General features: G+C 44.4%; 2 protein-coding genes across 4 annotated transcripts in view; one reads left to right on the top strand and one right to left on the bottom strand.

The window, feature by feature from the left end:
* Positions 1-188: 188 nt before the first annotated feature.
* LOC101073041 (mucin-2-like) lies at positions 189-15454 on the bottom strand. The gene is made up of 45 exons (XM_029825444.1): positions 15329-15454; positions 12701-12788; positions 11953-11997; positions 11643-11868; positions 11437-11566; positions 11245-11308; positions 10986-11068; positions 10689-10884; positions 10487-10612; positions 10283-10403; positions 10075-10210; positions 9910-9987; positions 9763-9832; positions 9554-9691; positions 9331-9480; positions 9162-9256; positions 8933-9065; positions 8570-8813; positions 8434-8474; positions 8174-8262; positions 7880-8034; positions 7660-7798; positions 7381-7485; positions 7047-7241; positions 6832-6904; positions 6587-6756; positions 6289-6445; positions 6087-6194; positions 5834-5975; positions 5722-5750; positions 3945-5651; positions 3640-3843; positions 3309-3550; positions 3047-3233; positions 2724-2949; positions 2225-2391; positions 2069-2138; positions 1870-1979; positions 1765-1796; positions 1513-1663; positions 1362-1399; positions 958-1065; positions 835-874; positions 635-743; positions 189-555 (listed from the first exon to the last, which is right to left on the bottom strand). The coding sequence occupies exons 2-45, from the start codon at positions 12747-12749 to the stop codon at positions 375-377; spliced, it is 7059 nt and encodes a 2352-aa protein (XP_029681304.1). The 5' UTR covers positions 12750-12788; positions 15329-15454; the 3' UTR covers positions 189-374.
* The window catches only part of slc2a13a (solute carrier family 2 member 13a), a 30129-nt gene continuing 25375 nt past the window's right edge, over positions 15406-20159 (top strand). The window contains exons 1-2 of one of the 3 annotated variants that reach the window (XM_029825446.1): positions 15406-15529; positions 15633-16185. In XM_029825446.1, coding sequence (XP_029681306.1) covers positions 15660-16185 — 526 coding nt within the window. In that variant the 5' untranslated portion in view covers positions 15406-15529; positions 15633-15659. Of the gene's footprint in view, positions 15534-15579; positions 16186-20159 lie in introns of those variants that run through there. The other 2 variants (XM_029825447.1, XM_029825445.1) reach the window with 2 other exon arrangements.

Raw genomic sequence — 20159 nt, 5'->3', positions numbered from 1 at the left:
TCATTTATCCGAGTCACATAAGACATGAATGACCCTGATTGTGCAGCACTGAGGTCTTTAACCTTACATCACAAACACCAGTGAGGCTCCCAAACGGGGGGGGGGGCAACTTTGAAGCAGCATGAACAAGTACAAAATGAGGAAATTTAATTTGGATATGCTCACGAAAAATACACAAAGGCCTGAGAATCAGTCAGCGATATACTTTATTTCTGTTGTAACTGATTTCGATAAAGAGAGTGAGGATTTTCTCCATTAAAATTTTTTGTGTTTTTATCATTTAGTTGAAAAAAAAAAATTAGGCACTAAATGTTCTTTTGAATAATTCAGTCTGTTAAAAGCCCAAACTGATTGGATTTGAATGGTGACTCCGGTTACCCTGCAGGAGTCTCAGCAGCAACACAGTCTCTGCAGTCACACGCGGTGATATGCTCATAGACGTGTGTTCTGCTCGTGAGGTCCAGGCACTGCAGGGTTAAAGGTCTCCTCTCGGATCTTCGCTTCTGGCAGCTCTGGTGTGTCTGCTCCACCTGCAGGTTGCCGTCAAACACGACCCTGCTGAGCCACAGGGACCCCGGGCGGGTAAGAAATCCATGTGAAATGAGATTCTGTGATGTTGCTGTCTCCATCTCACCTCTGCCCCGACGCACACTGACCCTGACACACAGGCATCAGTGCGACGCTGCTGCAGTTGCCGACGGTGACGTTCATGCTGGTCAGCTTTGGTGCACAGCTCTGGTTGCCTGTAACACCAGTGTATCATCTTTCCCCCCTTACTCAACCAATGATGATCAAACATGTCTTCCAGTTTTCACAGGTTTTGATTGGACTTACATGTAAAGCAGCAGTGTTGATGATCCCAGATCCTATCCTCCTGGTGTCACAAAAGTCAGTCAGTACGACGTCGCACGTCAAGTATTGTGTAACTGTAGTAGCTGCAGTAGAAGGGTTCAGTACCTCCTGACAGTTTTCTTCGGGACAGACCTTAGTGACCGTCTGAATACCTTCGTTGCTGCAGCTGAAGGACATGCAGGGCTGCTCAGCCTCCCACCACCTGTCTCCCATCTGCACATGGAAGTAAATGAACATGCGACGCAATATTCCAGCTAAATCTCTGCCCGCTGTTAAAGTTCTTAGTTTACGGTTATGCTGCTTGTCTCAGAAGCAAGGTTAGTTAGCTATTTGTAACCACAGATTACATGAGAATTTAAATCTTTAGACTAAGAATGCAGCAGGAATACTCATTGGCAATGATATAGTGTTTGCTTTGAGAGTGAACACAATAAATGAGGGACCTTGACTCTTGGTGCTTTAGCCTTTAGCTCAGTCTCATATCCCTGTAACCTGCTTGTGCCACATACCTTGTACGTTTTTCCATTAAAACTGCAGGTCTTTTCAACTGGAAAATAGAGCATGGATAATACAGGCCGTTTATGTGAGGGTGTCAGGGAAGAGAAAACACAGAATTGCAACTTTGACTTTCATAAATTCATGTGCAGCACTAATGTTTACCACAGAGTGGCTCCCCACAGCAAGATGTGTTGACCAACACGGTGCCGGGGCTACAAACTGGTGTCACGGGAGGTCTTTCAACACACTCCTCGCTCTGGGTCTGTTTGTTACACGTACACAGGTGACAGTTAGACTGCCACACCTCACCTGGCTGGAAGAGTAGAAAATAAAGAGTAGAAATTAGTATTCTCTAAACAGGGTCTAAATTGCAAATATTACTGTTTCTGCTCTAACCAGGGAAAATCTCTTTACCTTTTTGGGCTCACCAAGGGACCCTGTGCAGTCTGATGGATGGAAAAAGACAATAAGCAATAACATTTATTCAGTATTATTCTGTTCTATATGCATTTTACTCACAGTGACATTCAGAAACACAGACGTCTGAGTGATTTCCAGCCCTGAATTGGCCGCTGGGACAAAAACAACCAGTGCTCTGGTGCTCCAGGGAGGCTCCAGGAATCTGTGCTCTGTGCAGAGATTAAAAAAGGTTAAAACCCTGAGAGTTCTTTCTTTCTTTCCTTTAACACTGAGTCACAACTAGATACATTCAACAAACCCTCTATAACAGAAGTCATCCAGCTTGAAGCGACATTCATCATGTACAAGGCCTTTCGCACACGTCAGATCTGAAACACAAATAAGAAAAGAGAATGTTGTTTCAGGAAGAAATCAGTGAGACACAGAGGCAACATAGCAGCTAAAATGTAGGTACTGCAGCGTCCACTCGTCAGCTCTCTCCAGCTGATGCAGAATCCTGCCTTCTTGCATTCTTCCGCAGCTTGTTCCAGTGAGGAGCAGACACCGGTTCTGCATGAATCAAATCTACAGTTGTTCTTTTTTTGGATTAGATTCACATGCTTGCTGCAATTTGAGAAGACCCTGGGGAAAAAAGACAAAATATGTTTTTCTTGCATAACGTTTAATGAGTATTTGTGTGGATGTGTTCTTGTACCTGCTATATACCATATATAACAAGTTCCAAAATAGCAAAGAAAAGACATTTTTAGGATATGAGGGCATTTTTACCGGTCCTCGTGACTTAAAAGGACTGTTTTGAGGGTTAAGACATGGTTTTAAGATCCAGTTTAGGGATTGTTAAGAGATTTTGGACTTGAGGAATTCATTATGTCTAAGAAAGTCCTCACAAAGATAGAAGTGCAAGTGTGTGTGTGTGTGTGTGTGTGTGTGTGTGTGTGTGTGTGTGTACTTACGGGTGGTCTAAGAGCTCACACAGGGCCATCGCAGGGCAGGAGGTGGTAGTAGTGTGGCTGGTCGTGGGCACTGGCGTGCTGGAGTGACAAGGTACATTTCTCGGTGCAGAAAAACAGGCTGGTTTCATGGGGTCATCGTACACCCAGTCGTAGGCCGTCTTATCACAGCAGCCGTCCTCTTCCATTGGCCCTCCTTTGCGGATGCATGAGCCAACACCACACACCCCTGGAAAGAATGTGATGGTGATGCAAGGATCTACCCTTAAAAAAGGACGCACACATTTGCATTGAGTCTTTAATCTACTTTTTTCCCCATTACTCACCACATTGTCCTTGGGTGTTGTTGAGGAAGTGTTCCATGGCCAGACTGACCACCACTGTCCAGGATGGACTTAAGGACACATAAGATCGGATCTCTGGGAGGTGAATGGACACAATGTAATCTGTGGTTTCAAATGAATATCCATCCTCCTTATATGGGGGCTTTATGGTCTCATTATTTAAAGTGGCCTATGACAGATTAAATAATGCATCATTAGTTTCAGAAAATAACAGTATTATTTATAAAGTTCTCTTTTATTTCACCTTTACTGTAAACAATTGAGGGTCAATTTTGAGTGAGGCAGTATTGTTCTTATATTTCAATATAATGCTCTTTGCACAAGAGCCGTCGAGGCCTGGTATGCAGAAGTAGTTGTCCACAGCAATGGTCAGATGATGTTGTGGTAACCGCTCTTCCACCAGTACATAGGTACAATCTTCCAGGAAATCAAAGGGTACACCTTGGAAAGATATGTAGTGGGGGTCCCCATATACCTCACATTGACCTAGAAGCAACAAAAACAGATGATATCAGATTTTTGTGTTCCCTAGGTAACAGCATTAGGTCTACAGGGGCGGGGGTCGACATACTTACAGTCACATTTCCATGTTTCACAGCATCCATCTGAGACTTTTGTAGCCCGTTGTCTGGGGCAACTGGGAATTGTCATCTTTGGGCAACTCACTTGAGTCGACTCTATCATCCCATTTATACACACTTTATTAAAACAGTCTTCGGTCCAAGTCTGACCGCAGACCCACCTTCTTTTGTTCTTGAGATCAACACACTCACACTTTGCTAAACATTACAATGGAATACAGAAAATTTAGGACAATAAATGTGCTGAGCAAGTAATTTAGGGATTTGCATATTCGAAACAAAGGCATGGTCTACCCTACCCGTGGTCGACTGTATAGCTGTAGTTGACTCCGTTGTGACTCCGAACGTACTTGATTTGGAGGTCGCCGAAGTGGTCGGAGTAGTGTATCTGGTCTCGATGGTGGAAGGTATGGATGATTCTGTTTCAGTTGTAGTTGGGGGAGTTGTTATTGTTGCCATGGAAGTTGATGGAATCTCAGTTGACCAACTTGTAGTTGTAGTTGAGATATTGGGTGTTGTTGTCATTGCTGTAGACGTAGTGGAAGGTATGGATGACTCTGTTTTAGTTGTAGTTGGGGGAGTTGTAATTGTTTCCATGGATGTTGATGGAATCTCAGTTGACCAACTTGTAGTTGTAGTTGAGATATTGGGTGTTGTTGTCATTGCTGTAGACGTAGTGGAAGGTATGGATGACTCTGTTTCAGTTGTAGTTGGGGGAGTTGTAATTGTTGCCATGGAAGTTGATGGAATCTCAGTTGACCAACTTGTAGTTGTAGTTGAGATATTGGGTGTGGTTGTCATTGCTGTAGACGTAGTGGAAGGTATGGATGACTCTGTTTCAGTTGTAGTTGGGGGAGTTGTAATTGTTGCCATGGAAGTTGATGGAATCTCAGTTGACCAACTTGTAGTTGTAGTTGAGATATTGGGTGTGGTTGTCATTGCTGTAGACGTAGTGGAAGGTATGGATGACTCTGTTTCAGTTGTAGTTGGGGGAGTTGTAATTGTTGCCATGGAAGTTGATGGAATCTCAGTTGACCAACTTGTAGTTGTAGTTGAGATATTGGGTGTTGTTGTCATTGCTGTAGACGTAGTGGAAGGTATGGATGACTCTGTTTCAGTTGTAGTTGGGGGAGTTGTAATTGTTGTCATGGAAGTTGATGGAATCTCAGTTGACCAACTTGTAGTTGTAGTTGAGATATTGGGTGTGGTTGTCATTGCTGTAGACGTAGTGGAAGGTATGGATGACTCTGTTTCAGTTGTAGTTGGGGGAGTTGTAATTGTTGTCATGGAAGTTGATGGAATCTCAGTTGACCAACTTGTAGTTGTAGTTGAGATATTGGGTGTGGTTGTCATTGCTGTAGACGTAGTGGAAGGTATGGATGACTCTGTTTCAGTTGTAGTTGGGGGAGTTGTAATTGTTGTCATGGAAGTTGATGGAATCTCAGTTGACCAACTTGTAGTTGTAGTTGAGATATTGGGTGTGGTTGTCATTTCTGTAGACGTAGTGGAAGGTATGGATGACTCTGTTTCAGTTGTAGTTGGGGGAGTTGTAATTGTTGTCATGGAAGTTGATGGAATCTCAGTTGACCAACTTGTAGTTGTAGTTGAGATATTGGGTGTGGTTGTCATTGCTGTAGACGTAGTGGAAGGTATGGATGACTCTGTTTCAGTTGTAGTTGGGGGAGTTGTAATTGTTGTCATGGAAGTTGATGGAATCTCAGTTGACCAACTTGTAGTTGTAGTTGAGATATTGGGTGTGGTTGTCATTGCTGTAGACGTAGTGGAAGGTATGGATGACCCTGTTTCAGTTGTAGTTGGGGGAGTTGTAATTGTCGCCATGGAAGTTGATGGAATCTCAGTTGACCAACTTGTAGTTGTAGTTGAGATATTGGGTGTGGTTGTCATTGCTGTAGAAATGGTGGATGGAATTTCAGGTGTGGTTGATGCAGCTGTAGTTGGAGTTGTTGATAAAATAGTAGTAGCAGCAGTAGTTGTTGGTAGAGGTGCTACGGAAGAAGACAATCTTAGATCTCAGTTGTAGGGGTAGAGGGTTAAATGAATTAAATTCATACTTACGACACTTGACTGTCCCATTCTCACAGCGGCTGACAAGGATTAAATTGCAGGAAAAATATTTAGTTACGGAAGTATGAAAAACAAAACGGTAACTCAGTGTGACTCAACTCACCAGCTAACAGAGTCAAGCAGCACATCAGATCCAGGATCAACCACAGTGTCGTTGAAATAACAGGTGCAGTTTCTAAGAATGGTGCATTTGCCAGTGTTTGCATCATAGTATGGTGCTTCCTTTGAACATCTAGGGTAGCAACCTTCGACAAGAAAAGACACGCTAGCTTTTAAAGCACATATAAATCCAAACCCATATGCATCTGTTTATAACTAGATTTAGCATCTATTGGATGTAGGTGAGCTGCAGTTACCTTCCAGCTTGTGACTGACGTAGTTGTCGCCGCAGGTTAGCGACTCACCACAGGCTTCATAGTGCCACCTACACTGGCCCTGCTCATTGTAGTAGTCACAGTACACCGCTATTTTTTTTTTTTTTGCAAAAAAAGACTTTACAATATGCTGCATTGATTGAGGTATTGATTGCTATATTGTCAAACAGAGAGGGTTACTTACGGCATAAATCGGGTGTTCTCCAGTTTATGCACACAAGCTGGTCGCTGCAGGCCTCAGCGTAGGCTGCCACAGCTGTGCAGAAACCCAAGAACTTCCCTTCAAACTCACAGGAGCAGGACTCCTGCACACAGGCGTGGTAGTAGGGCTCTGGTTCCACCTGGATATCATGGAAACATGCAAATCTGGATGACCTCAACATTTGAAATAGCTGTACTACTATAAAGTAGCAGTTTTAATACAACCCAGTAACAAATGTGATTGAAGATGACAAACTGGTGCGCTGAATTAAAGTGCATACCAACAAGTGACATTGTTTGAATGTGTCTCCCTTTAGAATCATACAGCGCCGCTGTGCCCAGGCTGAACAGTAGGAGTTACGTTCACATGGAAATATCTCTGTGGTCACGTCTGAGCAAGGAGGTGTTGTTGCTTTCCAGCTGTTTCCAAACGTCATAGGGCTGCCAATCACTGTAAGCATGTTCGAATCAACATTTCTATTTTCGTTAAAGTAGTTCATATGTGTTGAACAATTAAGTGGCTTACTTGCAGAGTCACTTAATTGCAGGTCGTTCATCTCACTGGCGTCAAAATTTCCACAGAGGCCGCACACTTGATTCTTGAATAGAAGTTGTGAAATAAATGAAATGTTAATTACCAAAGGAGACTCATTTGAAAAGACAATGAAAGCAAAAGAGATTAAAAAGTAATTTTATAGCTACAGAATAACAATGTTGTCGTGTGACGAATGCAACACTCACCCTCCAGTGTGGCTGTAGCTCGACAGTGAGCCGAGTGTGTTTGTCCCAGATGAGCGTTATACCTTTGCTCGGTACTGAGACTATGATGTAGAGGCCGACAGAGCGGACTGTATAAAGCAGATCTTTCCCTAAGGTCCAGCCGTCATGGTGGCGTCTGGTCACCTTCATGTCGCTCAGTGTCAGCGTGACAATGCCCTTTGAGTTTTGGTCAAAATTACAAAGGATGTTGTAAAGCAAAACAAAAAAGTAGATTTAAAAATGCACAAAAGGAGAAATTGGAAACACGAGGTCAGTTTTTTCATATAGATGGATGTGTGGTGAAAGAGATGTTCACCTGCAGGTCAAAGACAACAGAGCGAGAACAGGTGAGCGCTTCGTCGCAGCAGGGGACGCTCTCAATCCTGATGGAGAATGTGCCGTTTCTTGTCCCACAGGCATCCTCAAATGGAAAAAGAGCCACGTTACAGAAGGAAAGAAGACCAAGAATCACTTCTAAAAGATTCAAACGAGTGTTTGATGATGGATTAAGTCTGTGTTGTGTTGTTGGTAGGGCTGACCCACCCATGAGGAAGAGCAGAACAAAGAAAAAATAGATATCATCATTTGTTCTCACCTCTACAAAGGTGTACTGACAATGTCCGTCAAACCGGTACAAGTTGGAATCAAAGGTCTGATAATGTCCATTTCCATAAACTTGACACTTCCCGGAACAAGGCTCGTCTCTGCAGCTCCACTGACCCTGACCACAGATACTGGAATGTGAGAGTACAGGTCATACTGGGCGTCGCGGCTTTGCTGACTTTTTGCGAGACACGAGCTAATAATGACGCTACCAGGTTTTGCAGTTGCTTTTCACGCTCTGTCCGGCAGTGAACACCCTCCCGCTGTAGATACAGGTGCAGTTTTCCACAGAAACGCAGTTGCCAAGGTGATCCTCATACTGGTCGTATGGGCAGTAGCAGCCGCTATCGCAAGTCACACTGGCTTCCTGGAAACTCATCATAGTTTAGCTCAAACAAGATATTTTAGGTCAAGATGAAATGAAAAATAAACCCAGTTGACAGAGATTAGCAGTAGTGGAAGACCACATAATTCCCAATAAAGTTTGCAGGTAAAGATCACCTTACCACTGGTTTACTGAGACTGTCACAGGTTTTCCGAGCCGTGTTTACTGGGAACTCAGCGCAATGAACACAAACCTTCCCATTCCTGCAACCTGGTGTTTGCAGCCATTACAACCAAAAGATAGGTACATACAGTATAGTGAATATGGGTATTAGTTAAACATGGCAAAGTATAATATAAAGTTAATAGCCTCCAAACATGAGGATCACATTGATTTAGATTCAGCTGTAGCATAAAATATTGAGTTTTCAGACGTATTTACCACAATCTTTAGAACAATGAAGTTCTCCATCCTCACAGATGCTGCAAAAAACACATAACTTTAGTGCACATCTATTAATTTAAAATCAATAATATTGCCTCTGACTGGAAAGGCTGTAAATTTTAGATTAGCTCACCACTGTCGGCCGTCAATGACGACAGGACCAGGTGGTGTTGTACCACCGTAGTAGTTGCAAAAGCAGTCTGCCTTTGTCGTACACGTGGCTTCTAAGTTCAGGTGGGTTCCTTCTGGACAGCCACAACCGTCGACAGGCATATCATCCAGGCCACAACGAGGATCGGACCCGGATAGAGAGCGACACGTGTGGTTGCAAGCTCGGATGTTGTAGGAGAATTCTTGGTTGTTCTCACATTTAACAGCTGTGACAGAACAAATGCAGCAATTTCGTAAATGATATGAGCAACCTATGGCCCATTACTCCATAGCATCATCAAGAGAGATCAAAGAAAAGTTTTATATTGGTCAAATCTAAACTCACTGCAATTAGTAGCCTTCCTCCAATCACCAATGAAGATTCCGAGACCAGCACAGGCTTTGGCATAGTTTCCCAGAGCAACACAAATACACTCCTCCAGACGCCTGACGCAGTTACATGTCCGCTGGATGCAAGCCTAGAAATGCAGGTACCATAGTGACGGCAGCCCATATTGATTTGTAAATCACTTTGCAGAATTAATTGCAGGTCAAGAATCGACCGCCCGCCTCACCTTATGATAGTGATCGGTCGGAATGTGATGGTGACACTTTGCAAACATCCCATTTGGGTCGTTCAAAATCGAACACTTCTCCTCTGCAAATATTTCTGCCACGACAGATAAAGGTTCCCATAAACGTTTGATAGGAGTTCTTACATGTTTTTATTTGTTTTGGCAGTACCGTTGTCTGTGTTGATACAGGTGTCCAGTATGTTCACCGCGCAAGTGCCCAACGTCCAGGACAGAGCGAAAGGCTGAGCCGAGTTCTCGACGATCCCGCTGCTCGTGGTGAAGTCATCCCTGGTGTCGCTGTTGCTGTTCCCACAAAGACCTGAGAGGAAGAGTGACGGCCATTACAGCTGGCTCGAACTGGGCTAATCCCAGTTTGGATTTGAGAGGCTGACCTGAGATCGGGCCGGTGTGGTTCGTCGGCGGGGTCAGATACAGCTGGATTTGTGGCGACACCTGGACTTGGATCTTCAGACCAAGTGATGTGTGGACCTGCACGTACATGGAGGACTCCCAGAAAACCAGAGCATGATCTAAGCAAAGAGAGATGCAAGATGGTTACCTCCATCTCCAGCAAATATGTGTTATCATCCTCGGCTGTTACCAGACGTGTGAAGCTCAGTGATCTTATCTTCTCCAATTTTCACCATGTTGTGCGAGAACGTGTACACTTCCTGCAAATGAAATCAAAGGCGTCGCATTTATCGTGCACAATAATCTTTGACCTCGTGTTTCATAGCTCTGCTGGTACCTGAAACAGATGAAGAATAACCGTTTTGAGAGTAGGAGTCGCCTTGTAAAACTCAGTGATCACTGTCCAGTTGTAACCCTGGAAGAGATGTAACATAGAGGTCAGCGTGGTGAAAAGAAAAACTCAAATTTTATAATAAAATAGTGGAGAAGAGGGCAAAATTACCTGGGAGGCTACATATGTACATTTACCGGGGACGGTGTAGCGTTTTCCATCGATGGTGGTCACAAAGTGGCCTTCAATGACACATGTGGCAGGACAGAAGTTTGCCGAGCAGTGCCACTTCCCGCTGTCACACATGCTGCCAATAGTTCGGAATTGCAGATTTATGAACAGATAAATGCAGAAAGAACATCTCTTTCTGTCCACCTACCATGTCTGGCACTTGGTACTCCTCGTGTCACCGGTTGAGTAGCTCTTACCCGCAAACACACAGGGGCAGCTGGGCACGCTCACGCAGCCAAATCCACCCCCGACATCATTACGAAGCTTATCTTCCACAACAATTAATTAAGAGTTTACTGGGATGCGCTGAGGCTAAACGTGTGCAGCGACGAGACAAACACGTGATGCTCACTTTTCGGGCAGACGCAGGAGGCGACGAGATCCTGGTTGGATATCGCAGGGTCGGGGTTGGAGCAGCTGGGAGCAAAGGCTGGCCCCTGCTCCGCATAAATAAGGTCTCCCGGACAGGTGGGCTCCTCTGAAAACACCCACAGCGACGATCAACGGTCATCAAACGAAACCTCTGCGGCAGCACATCCACACGCAGCACTCACTACAGGATGTTTCAGTCCTCCAGATGTTCCAGATGTGGCTGCTGTTTCCACACTGCTGCACCACTTCTCTGAAGAAGGCGCATGCGATGTAGGAGTTTGCTTCATAGGTGTAAAGGTTCTCCTCACAGAGCTGGATATAATGAAGGGTCCTGGCTTGCAGACATTCCAAAGTGTAAGAAAAGAAGTCTCTGCATATCTTCAAGAGGCCATGTGAACAGAAGGAGTTGACACATTTGGATATATATATGGTAAAAGACATATGTAATGATATTTTGTTCATTGTGATCATTAACATACTTTATTGTCAGCAAATGCAGGATCTCTGGTTTGGCACGTATCATCAGCTAACGTACTCTCGGCCACCAGCTGCTGTCTGTGAGCTAGTTTCAGAAAAATAAAGTTTGCATTCATAAAGACAATGTAAATGACATCATACCCTTCATTAACATGCAGCTTCATTTAAGGTCACTGCTGACATGATGAACAGAGTTCTGTTTAGCTCTGCTTGTGGGAACAAACGCAACAAATATCTTGATATGATTTATCGTAAAGATACCTGTGGCGTTATGTTTTCCACACAGTCCGGTCACGAGACCACTCAGCTGCTGCTCCACTTCCACCTTAACCACACAAAATGAATGACTAACCAGAGTATATGGAAACTAATGTTTTGTTGCTGTGCAAGGATTTTATTTTATTTTTTGAGCAGTGAAATATAAAGAAGTTAGTTGTTGAAGCGAGCTCTCACCCGCAGAGAGTCTATTCCCCCGGGGACATTGTGCCAGGTAACAGACAGAGGAAGCAGAGAGCTCCTCAGTTTGGTGAAGACGCCATACTGGAAGATATGCTGGTAGGTGTGGTCGTATGGAAGTGAAACACTGGCAAGGATGAAGCATAATGAAATAACGTGTCTAACGCATCGTCACAGGTAAATGCTGAACCTGTCAGCCTGACCTTCTGCCCTCCACCAGGATGCTCCCGTTCTGCAGAACAGTCCTGATTTTGTTGATGATTATTTCGACGTGCACCAGCAGGCCGCTGTCGCCTCTGCGCATGGTGATGTCACAATCCACCCTGTTGTGGGTGAATCGGGTGAGGGTGAAGGGGCAGTTGGACCTCACGTAGAAGCTGGAACCATTAAAGGGCTGGATGACTCCACTGCCAAAGGTGCTGCAGGTGTCTGAACAAAGAAGGAAATTTACTCATTAGACATGAAAAGCAGGAAGCAAATAATATATTTTAAGGTGTAAATACGTCAACTCACATTTATGAGCTTCTGTCGTCGTGGCTGTTTCACCTGCGCTGAAAACTAAAAAGCAAACAATTATAAAGTGAAATTAAATACAGAGTGAATAGAAATAATGCGTAACAAGTGAAGAACATTAAAAACTTGAGAAACAACAGAAATTTGTGATTTAATGCTTAGAGAGTTAAGGAGCTAATATAATATGTCTACTACCACATTTTTAAGCTGTCAAAACATTTGTTATTTTATTCTTTTTGCTTTAACACATAAAATCTGTCATGATTTTACAATACGGTTGCTTTAATCATCATCACTTAATGCAATTAGCATTAAATATCAGTTTTCTCATGAGGTACAGGATCTAAGTTACTGTTATGGATGATTTATTCTCATGCTGAACATTTTAAGACTGAACCTTCAACTTGTGCTCATCATTATTAGCATTGATTGTTTTTTCAAAATTGATTAAGATTTCTTTGATGATACATTTGGAAAATACATTTAACAACTTAATTGGTCCATCAAGTAATTATGTTCTCTACCCTCAGGGTTAAATCTTTGCACGTTTATTATTATTATCATTAAATTTGCTTTATTCCAACGAGGAGATGCAGCATGAAATGAACGAATTCCTTGTTTAACCACTCCATACATGTGCATGCATGTCGTATATCAGTCAGACAAATGTGTCACTTCTGCCGCTACAACTTTTGCTGTTTTGTCTGTGATAATTGTTAAAAATGACTGATGAAGTCAGTGATGGTACCTGAAACCAGTAAAAAGCAGAGCGTCAACGTCCCCCGCGGTGAAATCATCCTGCCTGATGATCCCTCGCTGCTGGAGAGCGGGCCGAGCTGCACACACACCTCAGTACGCCACTTATATACTGTATATCCTGTGTGTGTGTGTGTGTGTGTGTGTGTGTGTGTGTGGGTGTGGGTGTGGGTGTGTGTGAGTGTGTGTGGGGGGGGGGGGGAGGAGGATATGCATAGATACAAAGAGTTTATTTGAATGAAAAAAGCAGGAAACCAGAAAGTGAATTATTCTGATTAAAGATTAAACTACATATTAATTAACCTGAATCACTGAGCTGCACCCAACAGGAACAACCGTTCATGACTGGAATATTTGAGAAATTATCATGTGTATTTTCCAACTGAAAACGGATGTTTAGGTTATTGTTTCAAAATTAATCACTTTGATATGGACTCCCGTGGGAAATGTGTGTGTGTGTGCGTGTGTGTGTGCGTGTGTGTGTGCGTGTGTGTGGCTGTCAGGATGGATGAACACACGCATCAGAACAAATGCTGAAGGAGGGGTTGAAACTTGAGACACTTTTATTCTCATCGGAATTTACTGGTAAAATATTAAATCCCGTGTTAAAAATAAGAGGGATGTTTAGTTGGAACAAACAATTGCTGAATTAGATACTGAACTGGGTGGGGGGGGGTCACAGGGGATTAGCAGACAAAGAAAAAGGAGCACAGGGAAGTTGCTTGGGTGCACGAACCAGGATGTAGTTAACTATTTGCGGTGGAAAGCACCACACGCTGTTGTGCAGCTACTCAGGTTTCTTTTCAGGTGGAGATTATACGGACGGCTGTAGGTTATAATCGCTGGGGTGGTAAAAAGAACCGGGAGGCTTCATCAATCCCTGGAACTACGTAATGTTTTCCCCCATGCGTTTGTGTTGGAGACATTAGCTTTCCAAGGTTAACCAGAACGTCAGTCTGGAACCTTGGAAAGACTCTTTTTTAAAGTGCAAAATGAAAGATGCTTATTAAGGGTTGGATGGGAATCAGCGCTAGAAATACATTGAAGGGCATGAAAAGTGAATATGATTTCTAAATATTGATCAAAACATTGATTAAATGCACATTAATGAGTAATGTTAACAGGATCAGGGGTCGAGGTCGGGGTCAAGGTGAGGATCAGGGTGAGAGCTGCATGAGCTGGTTGCCACTTGACCTGGTTGACATCTTGCTGTTCTTCTGGTTGCATCTCATGTCTGCTGCCCAGTGAGGGTCCCAAACTTGACAGAGTCCCACCGGCTGGAGCGCTTGTTTCATTTGTTGTTACCGCGGCTTTGATGCCGCCCACAGGTTACAGTCCAGTACGTCCAGTTTTCCACTCTGATGATTTTTTAATGTGCCTTTTTAGACCGTTCGCCGTGGTGATTTGCTCGATTGAACACAATGAGCGTGATTATTGAAGACCTGGAGGAAGGAGGGGCTCTGCACTGTCTCTGGCTTGAGTGAATCGGAGTTTGTCACATTTATTCATTTTAGAAATGATGTTCAATAGATGATAAAACTGCTAATTCCGTCTTCGCTATCAGCGGGGCACACAAAGCAGATTTCCCTGAAGATACAGGGTGTGAACCCACCGCGTGCAAGGAATATTACTGCCCTCCCTCTAATGGGATCAATCACGAGCCATTATCTGCCCGCGCTCCTTCTCCATTTTGTTTGACATCGTTGTCCATGTATTGATTTTCCCCTCCACCCACGAATGCATTTCCAGCCACGACGTCTCTTCAGGCTGCAGTCATGCACCATGTTCACAGAGATGGGGGCATGTTTGGATACTGGCAAACAACAACCTCAGGACTTTCTGTGACAATTTTCACCTCCATTTTGTTCTTTCATCCTTCATAATGATGCCCACGATGATTGCAGACAGACAATTAAACTGAATATATGTCCTGTGTTATTTTCCACAGAGTGTAGGCAAAAACAGACCACAACACATTTATTTAACTGCACGGGCCATTCTCCTGTGGTCCCATTACAACATTCTTCTTCTGGTTGCATGGTTGCACTATTTCCAGATAATAAAAGTATGTTTAAGACAGTGATAGCACAGTGTGATTTTTACAATAAACTTCACTAGGATGGTGCACTAAAAGCTTTTTTAAAATTGTGTTGTGTTCATGATGTACAAGTTAAGTTAAAAAAAAGAAGCTATTATTCCATGGGATAAAGTTTATATTAAGAATGAAATATAAAATCCTACGGCGATTCAGCGTCTGGTCTCTCGAAAAAAGATTATGAATTTAAAATAGATTTCGGTTTGAAGAATTGAAAACGTTGTCTCTGAGAATTAATGGAGCTGTAGTACCGACATAAGTCCTGCAGGGGGCAGCCTATTTCCTTTTATTCTGCATACGGGCGCAGTAAAGTAGAGGAAGACTTGATTCCTCGTTTTAATTGACGCACAGCTTGTCCAGTCACATGTTTTATTTATTTATACTGACGCTTCGTTCGAAGTTACATCTATTATATTACACCCGCCCCTTTTTTGCGACAATTCCGATTGCTAATTAGCTTCATCCTGTCTGAGTGGCCGCAGAGTAGTCGCGCACTCCGACCGCAACCCGCTTCCGAAACATTACCTTGCGTCACGGCGACGCGGCCAGTGACGAACTACTCCACTCCACTCCCCCGATGTCACCTTTCCTCCTCACTCCTCCTCAACTCTCCCATCAGCACCAAAGGGATGTGACTGGCTGACAACTTTGCTCCGCAGCGCTCGGACCTCAGAGTTTTGCGTGCACGGCTCGAGTCCGAGAGGCGTGATTTTAGTTACTATTGAAGTGCGTGAGTGTGCTTCTGTTTTATTTCCCTTCTTCTTTTCTTGAGTGGAAGCGACTCAGCAGCCCTTTCCTGTCTTGTTTTTGCCATATGTCGCGGAAGCAGGGCGACCATGACTACACCCTCCGGAGTATGAGCAACCTGATGGGCGAGCGGTGGAGGAAAGTGACCGACGGGGGAGAGCGGAGTCTCATCAAGGCTCCGTCCAGCGCCAGCATCAGCAGCCAGGGCGCCCCCGCCGCCGCTGCTCCTGCTCCTGCTCCGGCAGCGCCGTCAACGTCCACTGGAGACCTGGAGCGGGCTGCGCGCAAGCAGTTCCAACAAGATGTTACGCCCGGTTTCGTCTACGTGCTGGCGGCGTTTTCCGCCATGGGGGGCTTCCTGTTCGGGTACGACACCGGGGTGATCTCCGGGGCCATGCTCCTGCTGAAGAAGGAGCTGGAGCTGAGCGCCCTGTGGCAGGAGATGCTCATATCAAGTACTGTGGCTGCAGCCGCCCTGTCTGCGCTGCTGGGCGGCGTCCTCAACGGACTGTTCGGGCGCAGGGTGTGCATCCTGTTGGCCAGCTTCTTCTTCACCGTCGGGGGAATCGTGCTGTCCACTGCTCCGGGCAAGGAGGTCCTGCTGGCAGGGAGGCTCATCGTGGGCGTGGGGCTCGGTAGGTTCTCCCTAATGCCCAGATCAATTCAAAAATATCACCTGGAAAAGGGTGGGAACCAATGTTTTCCAACATTTTGTTTTACACGTGTTTTATTGAGAGAATTAGGAAGTTAGGAACCACAAAAGATGGTGTGCGGAACACAGGCAGGCAGAACATCGGCAAGTTAAGCCATATTTTAAAGTGTGGCATATGCAGTCACGCCCCTGAGTCTGTGGCATCAAATAAACACATAGCAACATACATCTTCAAGAAGAGGCGCAATCTGCAACCTACCACAAGGGGTGTCCTTCCCTGCATCGTGTGCCAGTATCAGCCGTGCTTTCAAGACTGGCTGCAGCCACTTTAGTTTGTGATCTGGACGGGTTAGTTATCCAGCAGAAAAGAAAAACCAAAGGACGATTGAAATGTAACCTGATGACACACTGACCAATTTTCAGGCCAGTTAAAAGCATTTCTCTTTGCTTTTGAAATGCCTGCAATGCCGAGTTCTCAGGTCAGATCAGGTGACTGTTCCTTGATGAAGAACCTGTCAACAAGTCTCCACATATTCAATGAATGTGTTGTTGCTCCGCTGTTTATTTATCCTTTGGTTCATTTTTGCTGCTATCAGAAAGTCTGTCTTTATTGCTGTTATTATTCGACTCAGGTGGGGAACTGTTGATTCTGGAGATCCCATCAAAGCGTGCCCCAAAATGGAGTCTACTTGCTCGCCACTTGTCTGTGTAATCACCCTCTCCTTCATCCCTCCACTCTCTGCCTGCCTCGACATGACAGGCCTCTTGATCAGTATTCAATGACTCCAAATCATTAATAGTGTCTGTTGTTGTTCGTGAGTCACAGCCTCTACAGACAGGCCCGTTAAAGCCGGCTTTTCCAGGCCGAGCAACGCGTGAAGCACGGCCTCCCTTTGGAGCCATAACCCTGAAGATCTGATTACGTTTTATGAGATGATCACTGGGGCACAAGAAAGAAATCTTATGAATAATAATTTTATGTAGGTATTTTTTGGGGATATTGCAGTGGGGGTTTTTGTTCTGGGACCCTTCGTGGTCTCCTGGGAGGTGATTGACAGGCACAGCTGATAAGCCACCGCTCATTGGCTCAGCTTTGATGAGCCTGGATTTAAGTTCCCCCTTTCCTGCGGTGGATCATTCAGCCTGTGCAATTTTCCGCTACAAATGAGTTATTGATGAGGTCTAACCAAACCTTATCTTTAAAAGGCCTGGCAGCGAGGCCCCGTGCTCTCCTTTGCTCTCCCAGATGCAACATTTTAGGGCTTTTCATCCATATTTTATCGGTCCGTTAAATATTGCCAGTGTGAATTAGGTTTTCACTGAGATCGCCACAGCGGCTGACAGGCGCACAGTTATGAATGCGTGGACATTAATTCCAGAGCGAGCAGGATGTCTCTCCTGCCAGTGTTGTCTGATTCCCCAGTAATGAATGGGATGGTTTTTCGATATCAGGCGGTATTTCCCCTCCTCTTCTGCCTTCACCCTTATAGAGTCACCTTCATAAGAGGAGCACGCTTGAGCCCAATAGATAATGAAACACATTTTGATCATGCAATTAGCCCCCCGTGATTCTAATAAGCCCTGATTTTTAATCCTGTGCCAGACCTGTCAGGGAGCCCTTTGAGTTCCACGCTGAAATGGGCAATAAAAGGTCACAGTGATGTTTGTCCAACCAGGAAATGCAGGCTAATTCCTGCACCCAAGATCCTTGTCTTTGCATGCTCTCGGCCACAGGGCTGACCTTTGTCTGTGCACACAGATTGTTGTGGCGTGTCTCTGCAGAGCGACAGCACCGAGCCGGCTTTTATTTCACAAACCTGCCATTTCAATTAAACCCTCGACGCTGAAATATTAGAGGGAGTTTGAATGTGAGAGCTGAATCTATGACTGGATGAGATGTGCAGCCTGTGAGGTTTAATGACACCCTTTCTTGATAATTTAGTGGGGTAATTTTGGCCAATCAATACTTCACACGTGTGTCCCAGGGATTTCCAATATTGCAGCACAGCTTTAATTAGGTCTGTAATGAACAATCAATCTTGAGAAAACAATGTCTGACACTCAGAACTGAAGAAGCCTTCTGGATAGTAGGCGAAACGTCTTCAAGAGAAGAAACCCAGTCCAGTTGACAGAGAAAAATACCTTGGATACAATGACCTGAATGACTGAGAATTTACACAGACAAATGTCTGACAAACAAAATCCATCTTGAATGGCCATCCTGGTGAAAGACTCTAAAATTGATGTCATACCACCGAGTTTAATGCCATCATATCAATCGATCAGTAAAAATGATCCTGTTTGTTACCTTGTGAAGGTGAGAGCTTGTTTGTTTGCTCGTTTGGCTGTTTCCTCACAATCCGTTCTGAAAAATTGCAACGGTGGATCAACCATCCACCATTTCTCTGCAGGTGTTAAAAGAACCTCCCGTCTGCCTGTAATTACAGACACTGCGCGGTTCGATTAAAATGGCCCCCAAAAAAGGACAAACCTGCCATCATCAGAAGCCTTTTCTGATCCCCGAGCGTCCATCATAACTCACTGCCTTGTTTTCTTGCTGCTGCAGATGTTGAATTCAAAAAAGAGAGAGAGAGGCTAGAAATAAATTTCATTGTGATCATGTTTATTTATGACCAGGAGGCCTGGCAATTAAGCAGTTGGTTTGTATAGTTATTATTTTTTCCCGTTAACTAGTTAGAATATGTGGGCTTAATGAAGAGTTTAGGCTCCTAATGGAGGAATTTAAATGTCAAAGTCTCAGAAAGATCAGAATAATAGACAGTTTTGACCTGACATTTGCACATTTTGCGCTAATTTCTTTCTCCAACAAAGCTTAATGAGAACAGGAAGTTAGTGGATGGCAGTTCATGCATTAATTTGCCTTTAAATAAAGGTTTACTGAAATTCCAGTATGAGCATATCAACAAATGACAATATTACTTACTGCTTTCAGTACACATGTGGGGTTAAACAGCAGCTTTCTTTTCCTCACTGCCCATTTTCAGATAGCTCCCATTAGCCTCTAATTGCCTGCCTCCATCACAATCAGCTGCTTGGAAGCAGAAATGGTCTCGGCTGCCTCTGCACTCCAGCCCAGTGATGGAGGGTCTGCTGAAGTCCTCTGATCAAGTCAGTCAGTGTCAGCTTTGTACTCGCGGCTGACTTCACTACACCAGACAGTTTCTTTGTTAAGTGTGGGTGCTGCTTTGAAGCTGAGCCCAGCCAGACGAGGAATCTGAAGAGCTGGTGTGTGTGTGTGTGTGCGTGTGTTTTAGAGAGGAGGAGAGGAAACTGTCCTTGGTGCTGAAAAGAGAGTAGCGGTAACTAGAGAGGGGACATGCTGTGTTTGGAGAACATTCACACAAACAAGAGCAGGAATCTGCCCTGTGGCTGAGCTAATGCGCTTTGTTTTCAGGACACTTTTAGTTGCACTGATGAGGTTCAGAGCACGATAAATGCTTGAGAGGGCTCCGGTTCCCTTTGAGGTACTCTCTGCTGCACCGCGGGGCTCAAATTAAGTTTGATTTTCTGGGCTGAGGCCACTTTTCTCACACGGTTGGACTCTAGGATAATGGGTTTCTTAAATTAACACAGGTCTGTGCGTCACAACAGTCACCGACGTACATCTTTGTTCACAGAACATCCACATCTGGAGAATCATTCAACTGAATGTGCTCGACAGGTTATGTAAATGTGCAATGATCTGATGATGTTCTTTGAGGAATAGGCTGATATCCAGCCGGTTTCTGTCTACCAGAGGTTAGGTTCTCTTCTCTGGTGTCCACCAGCATCTCTAAAACAGCTTATCAGTGTTTTGGGTTGGGTTTTTTTGCTTTGTTTGCACAGGCAAGCTTCGTGCCAAAGAGCAGCTAATCCCATTTGGTCGGAGGTCTGGATCTCAGGTTTCCACCATCAGATGCTGATGCTTTTAAAATGAGGCATAATTTATAATTAAGA

This window comes from Takifugu rubripes, chromosome 18 (assembly GCF_901000725.2).
Source record: "Takifugu rubripes chromosome 18, fTakRub1.2, whole genome shotgun sequence".
Lineage (NCBI taxonomy): Eukaryota > Metazoa > Chordata > Actinopteri > Tetraodontiformes > Tetraodontidae > Takifugu > Takifugu rubripes.
The sequence above is the reverse complement of the archived record's forward strand: the minus strand, read 5'-3'. Positions and strand labels throughout refer to the sequence as shown.

Excerpts from the sequence above, each read along its gene's own strand:
- LOC101073041 (XM_029825444.1), bottom strand. The coding sequence starts at position 12,749 with ATGATTTCACCGCGGGGGACGTTGACGCTCTGCTTTTTACTGGTTTCA. Across the intron at positions 10,211-10,282 it reads AGTACCAAGTGCCAGACATG|CATGTGTGACAGCGGGAAGT; the intron begins GTAGGTGGACAG and ends AACTATTGGCAG. Across the intron at positions 2,139-2,224 it reads GCTGACGAGTGGACGCTGCA|ATCTGACGTGTGCGAAAGGC; the intron begins GTACCTACATTT and ends TTTGTGTTTCAG.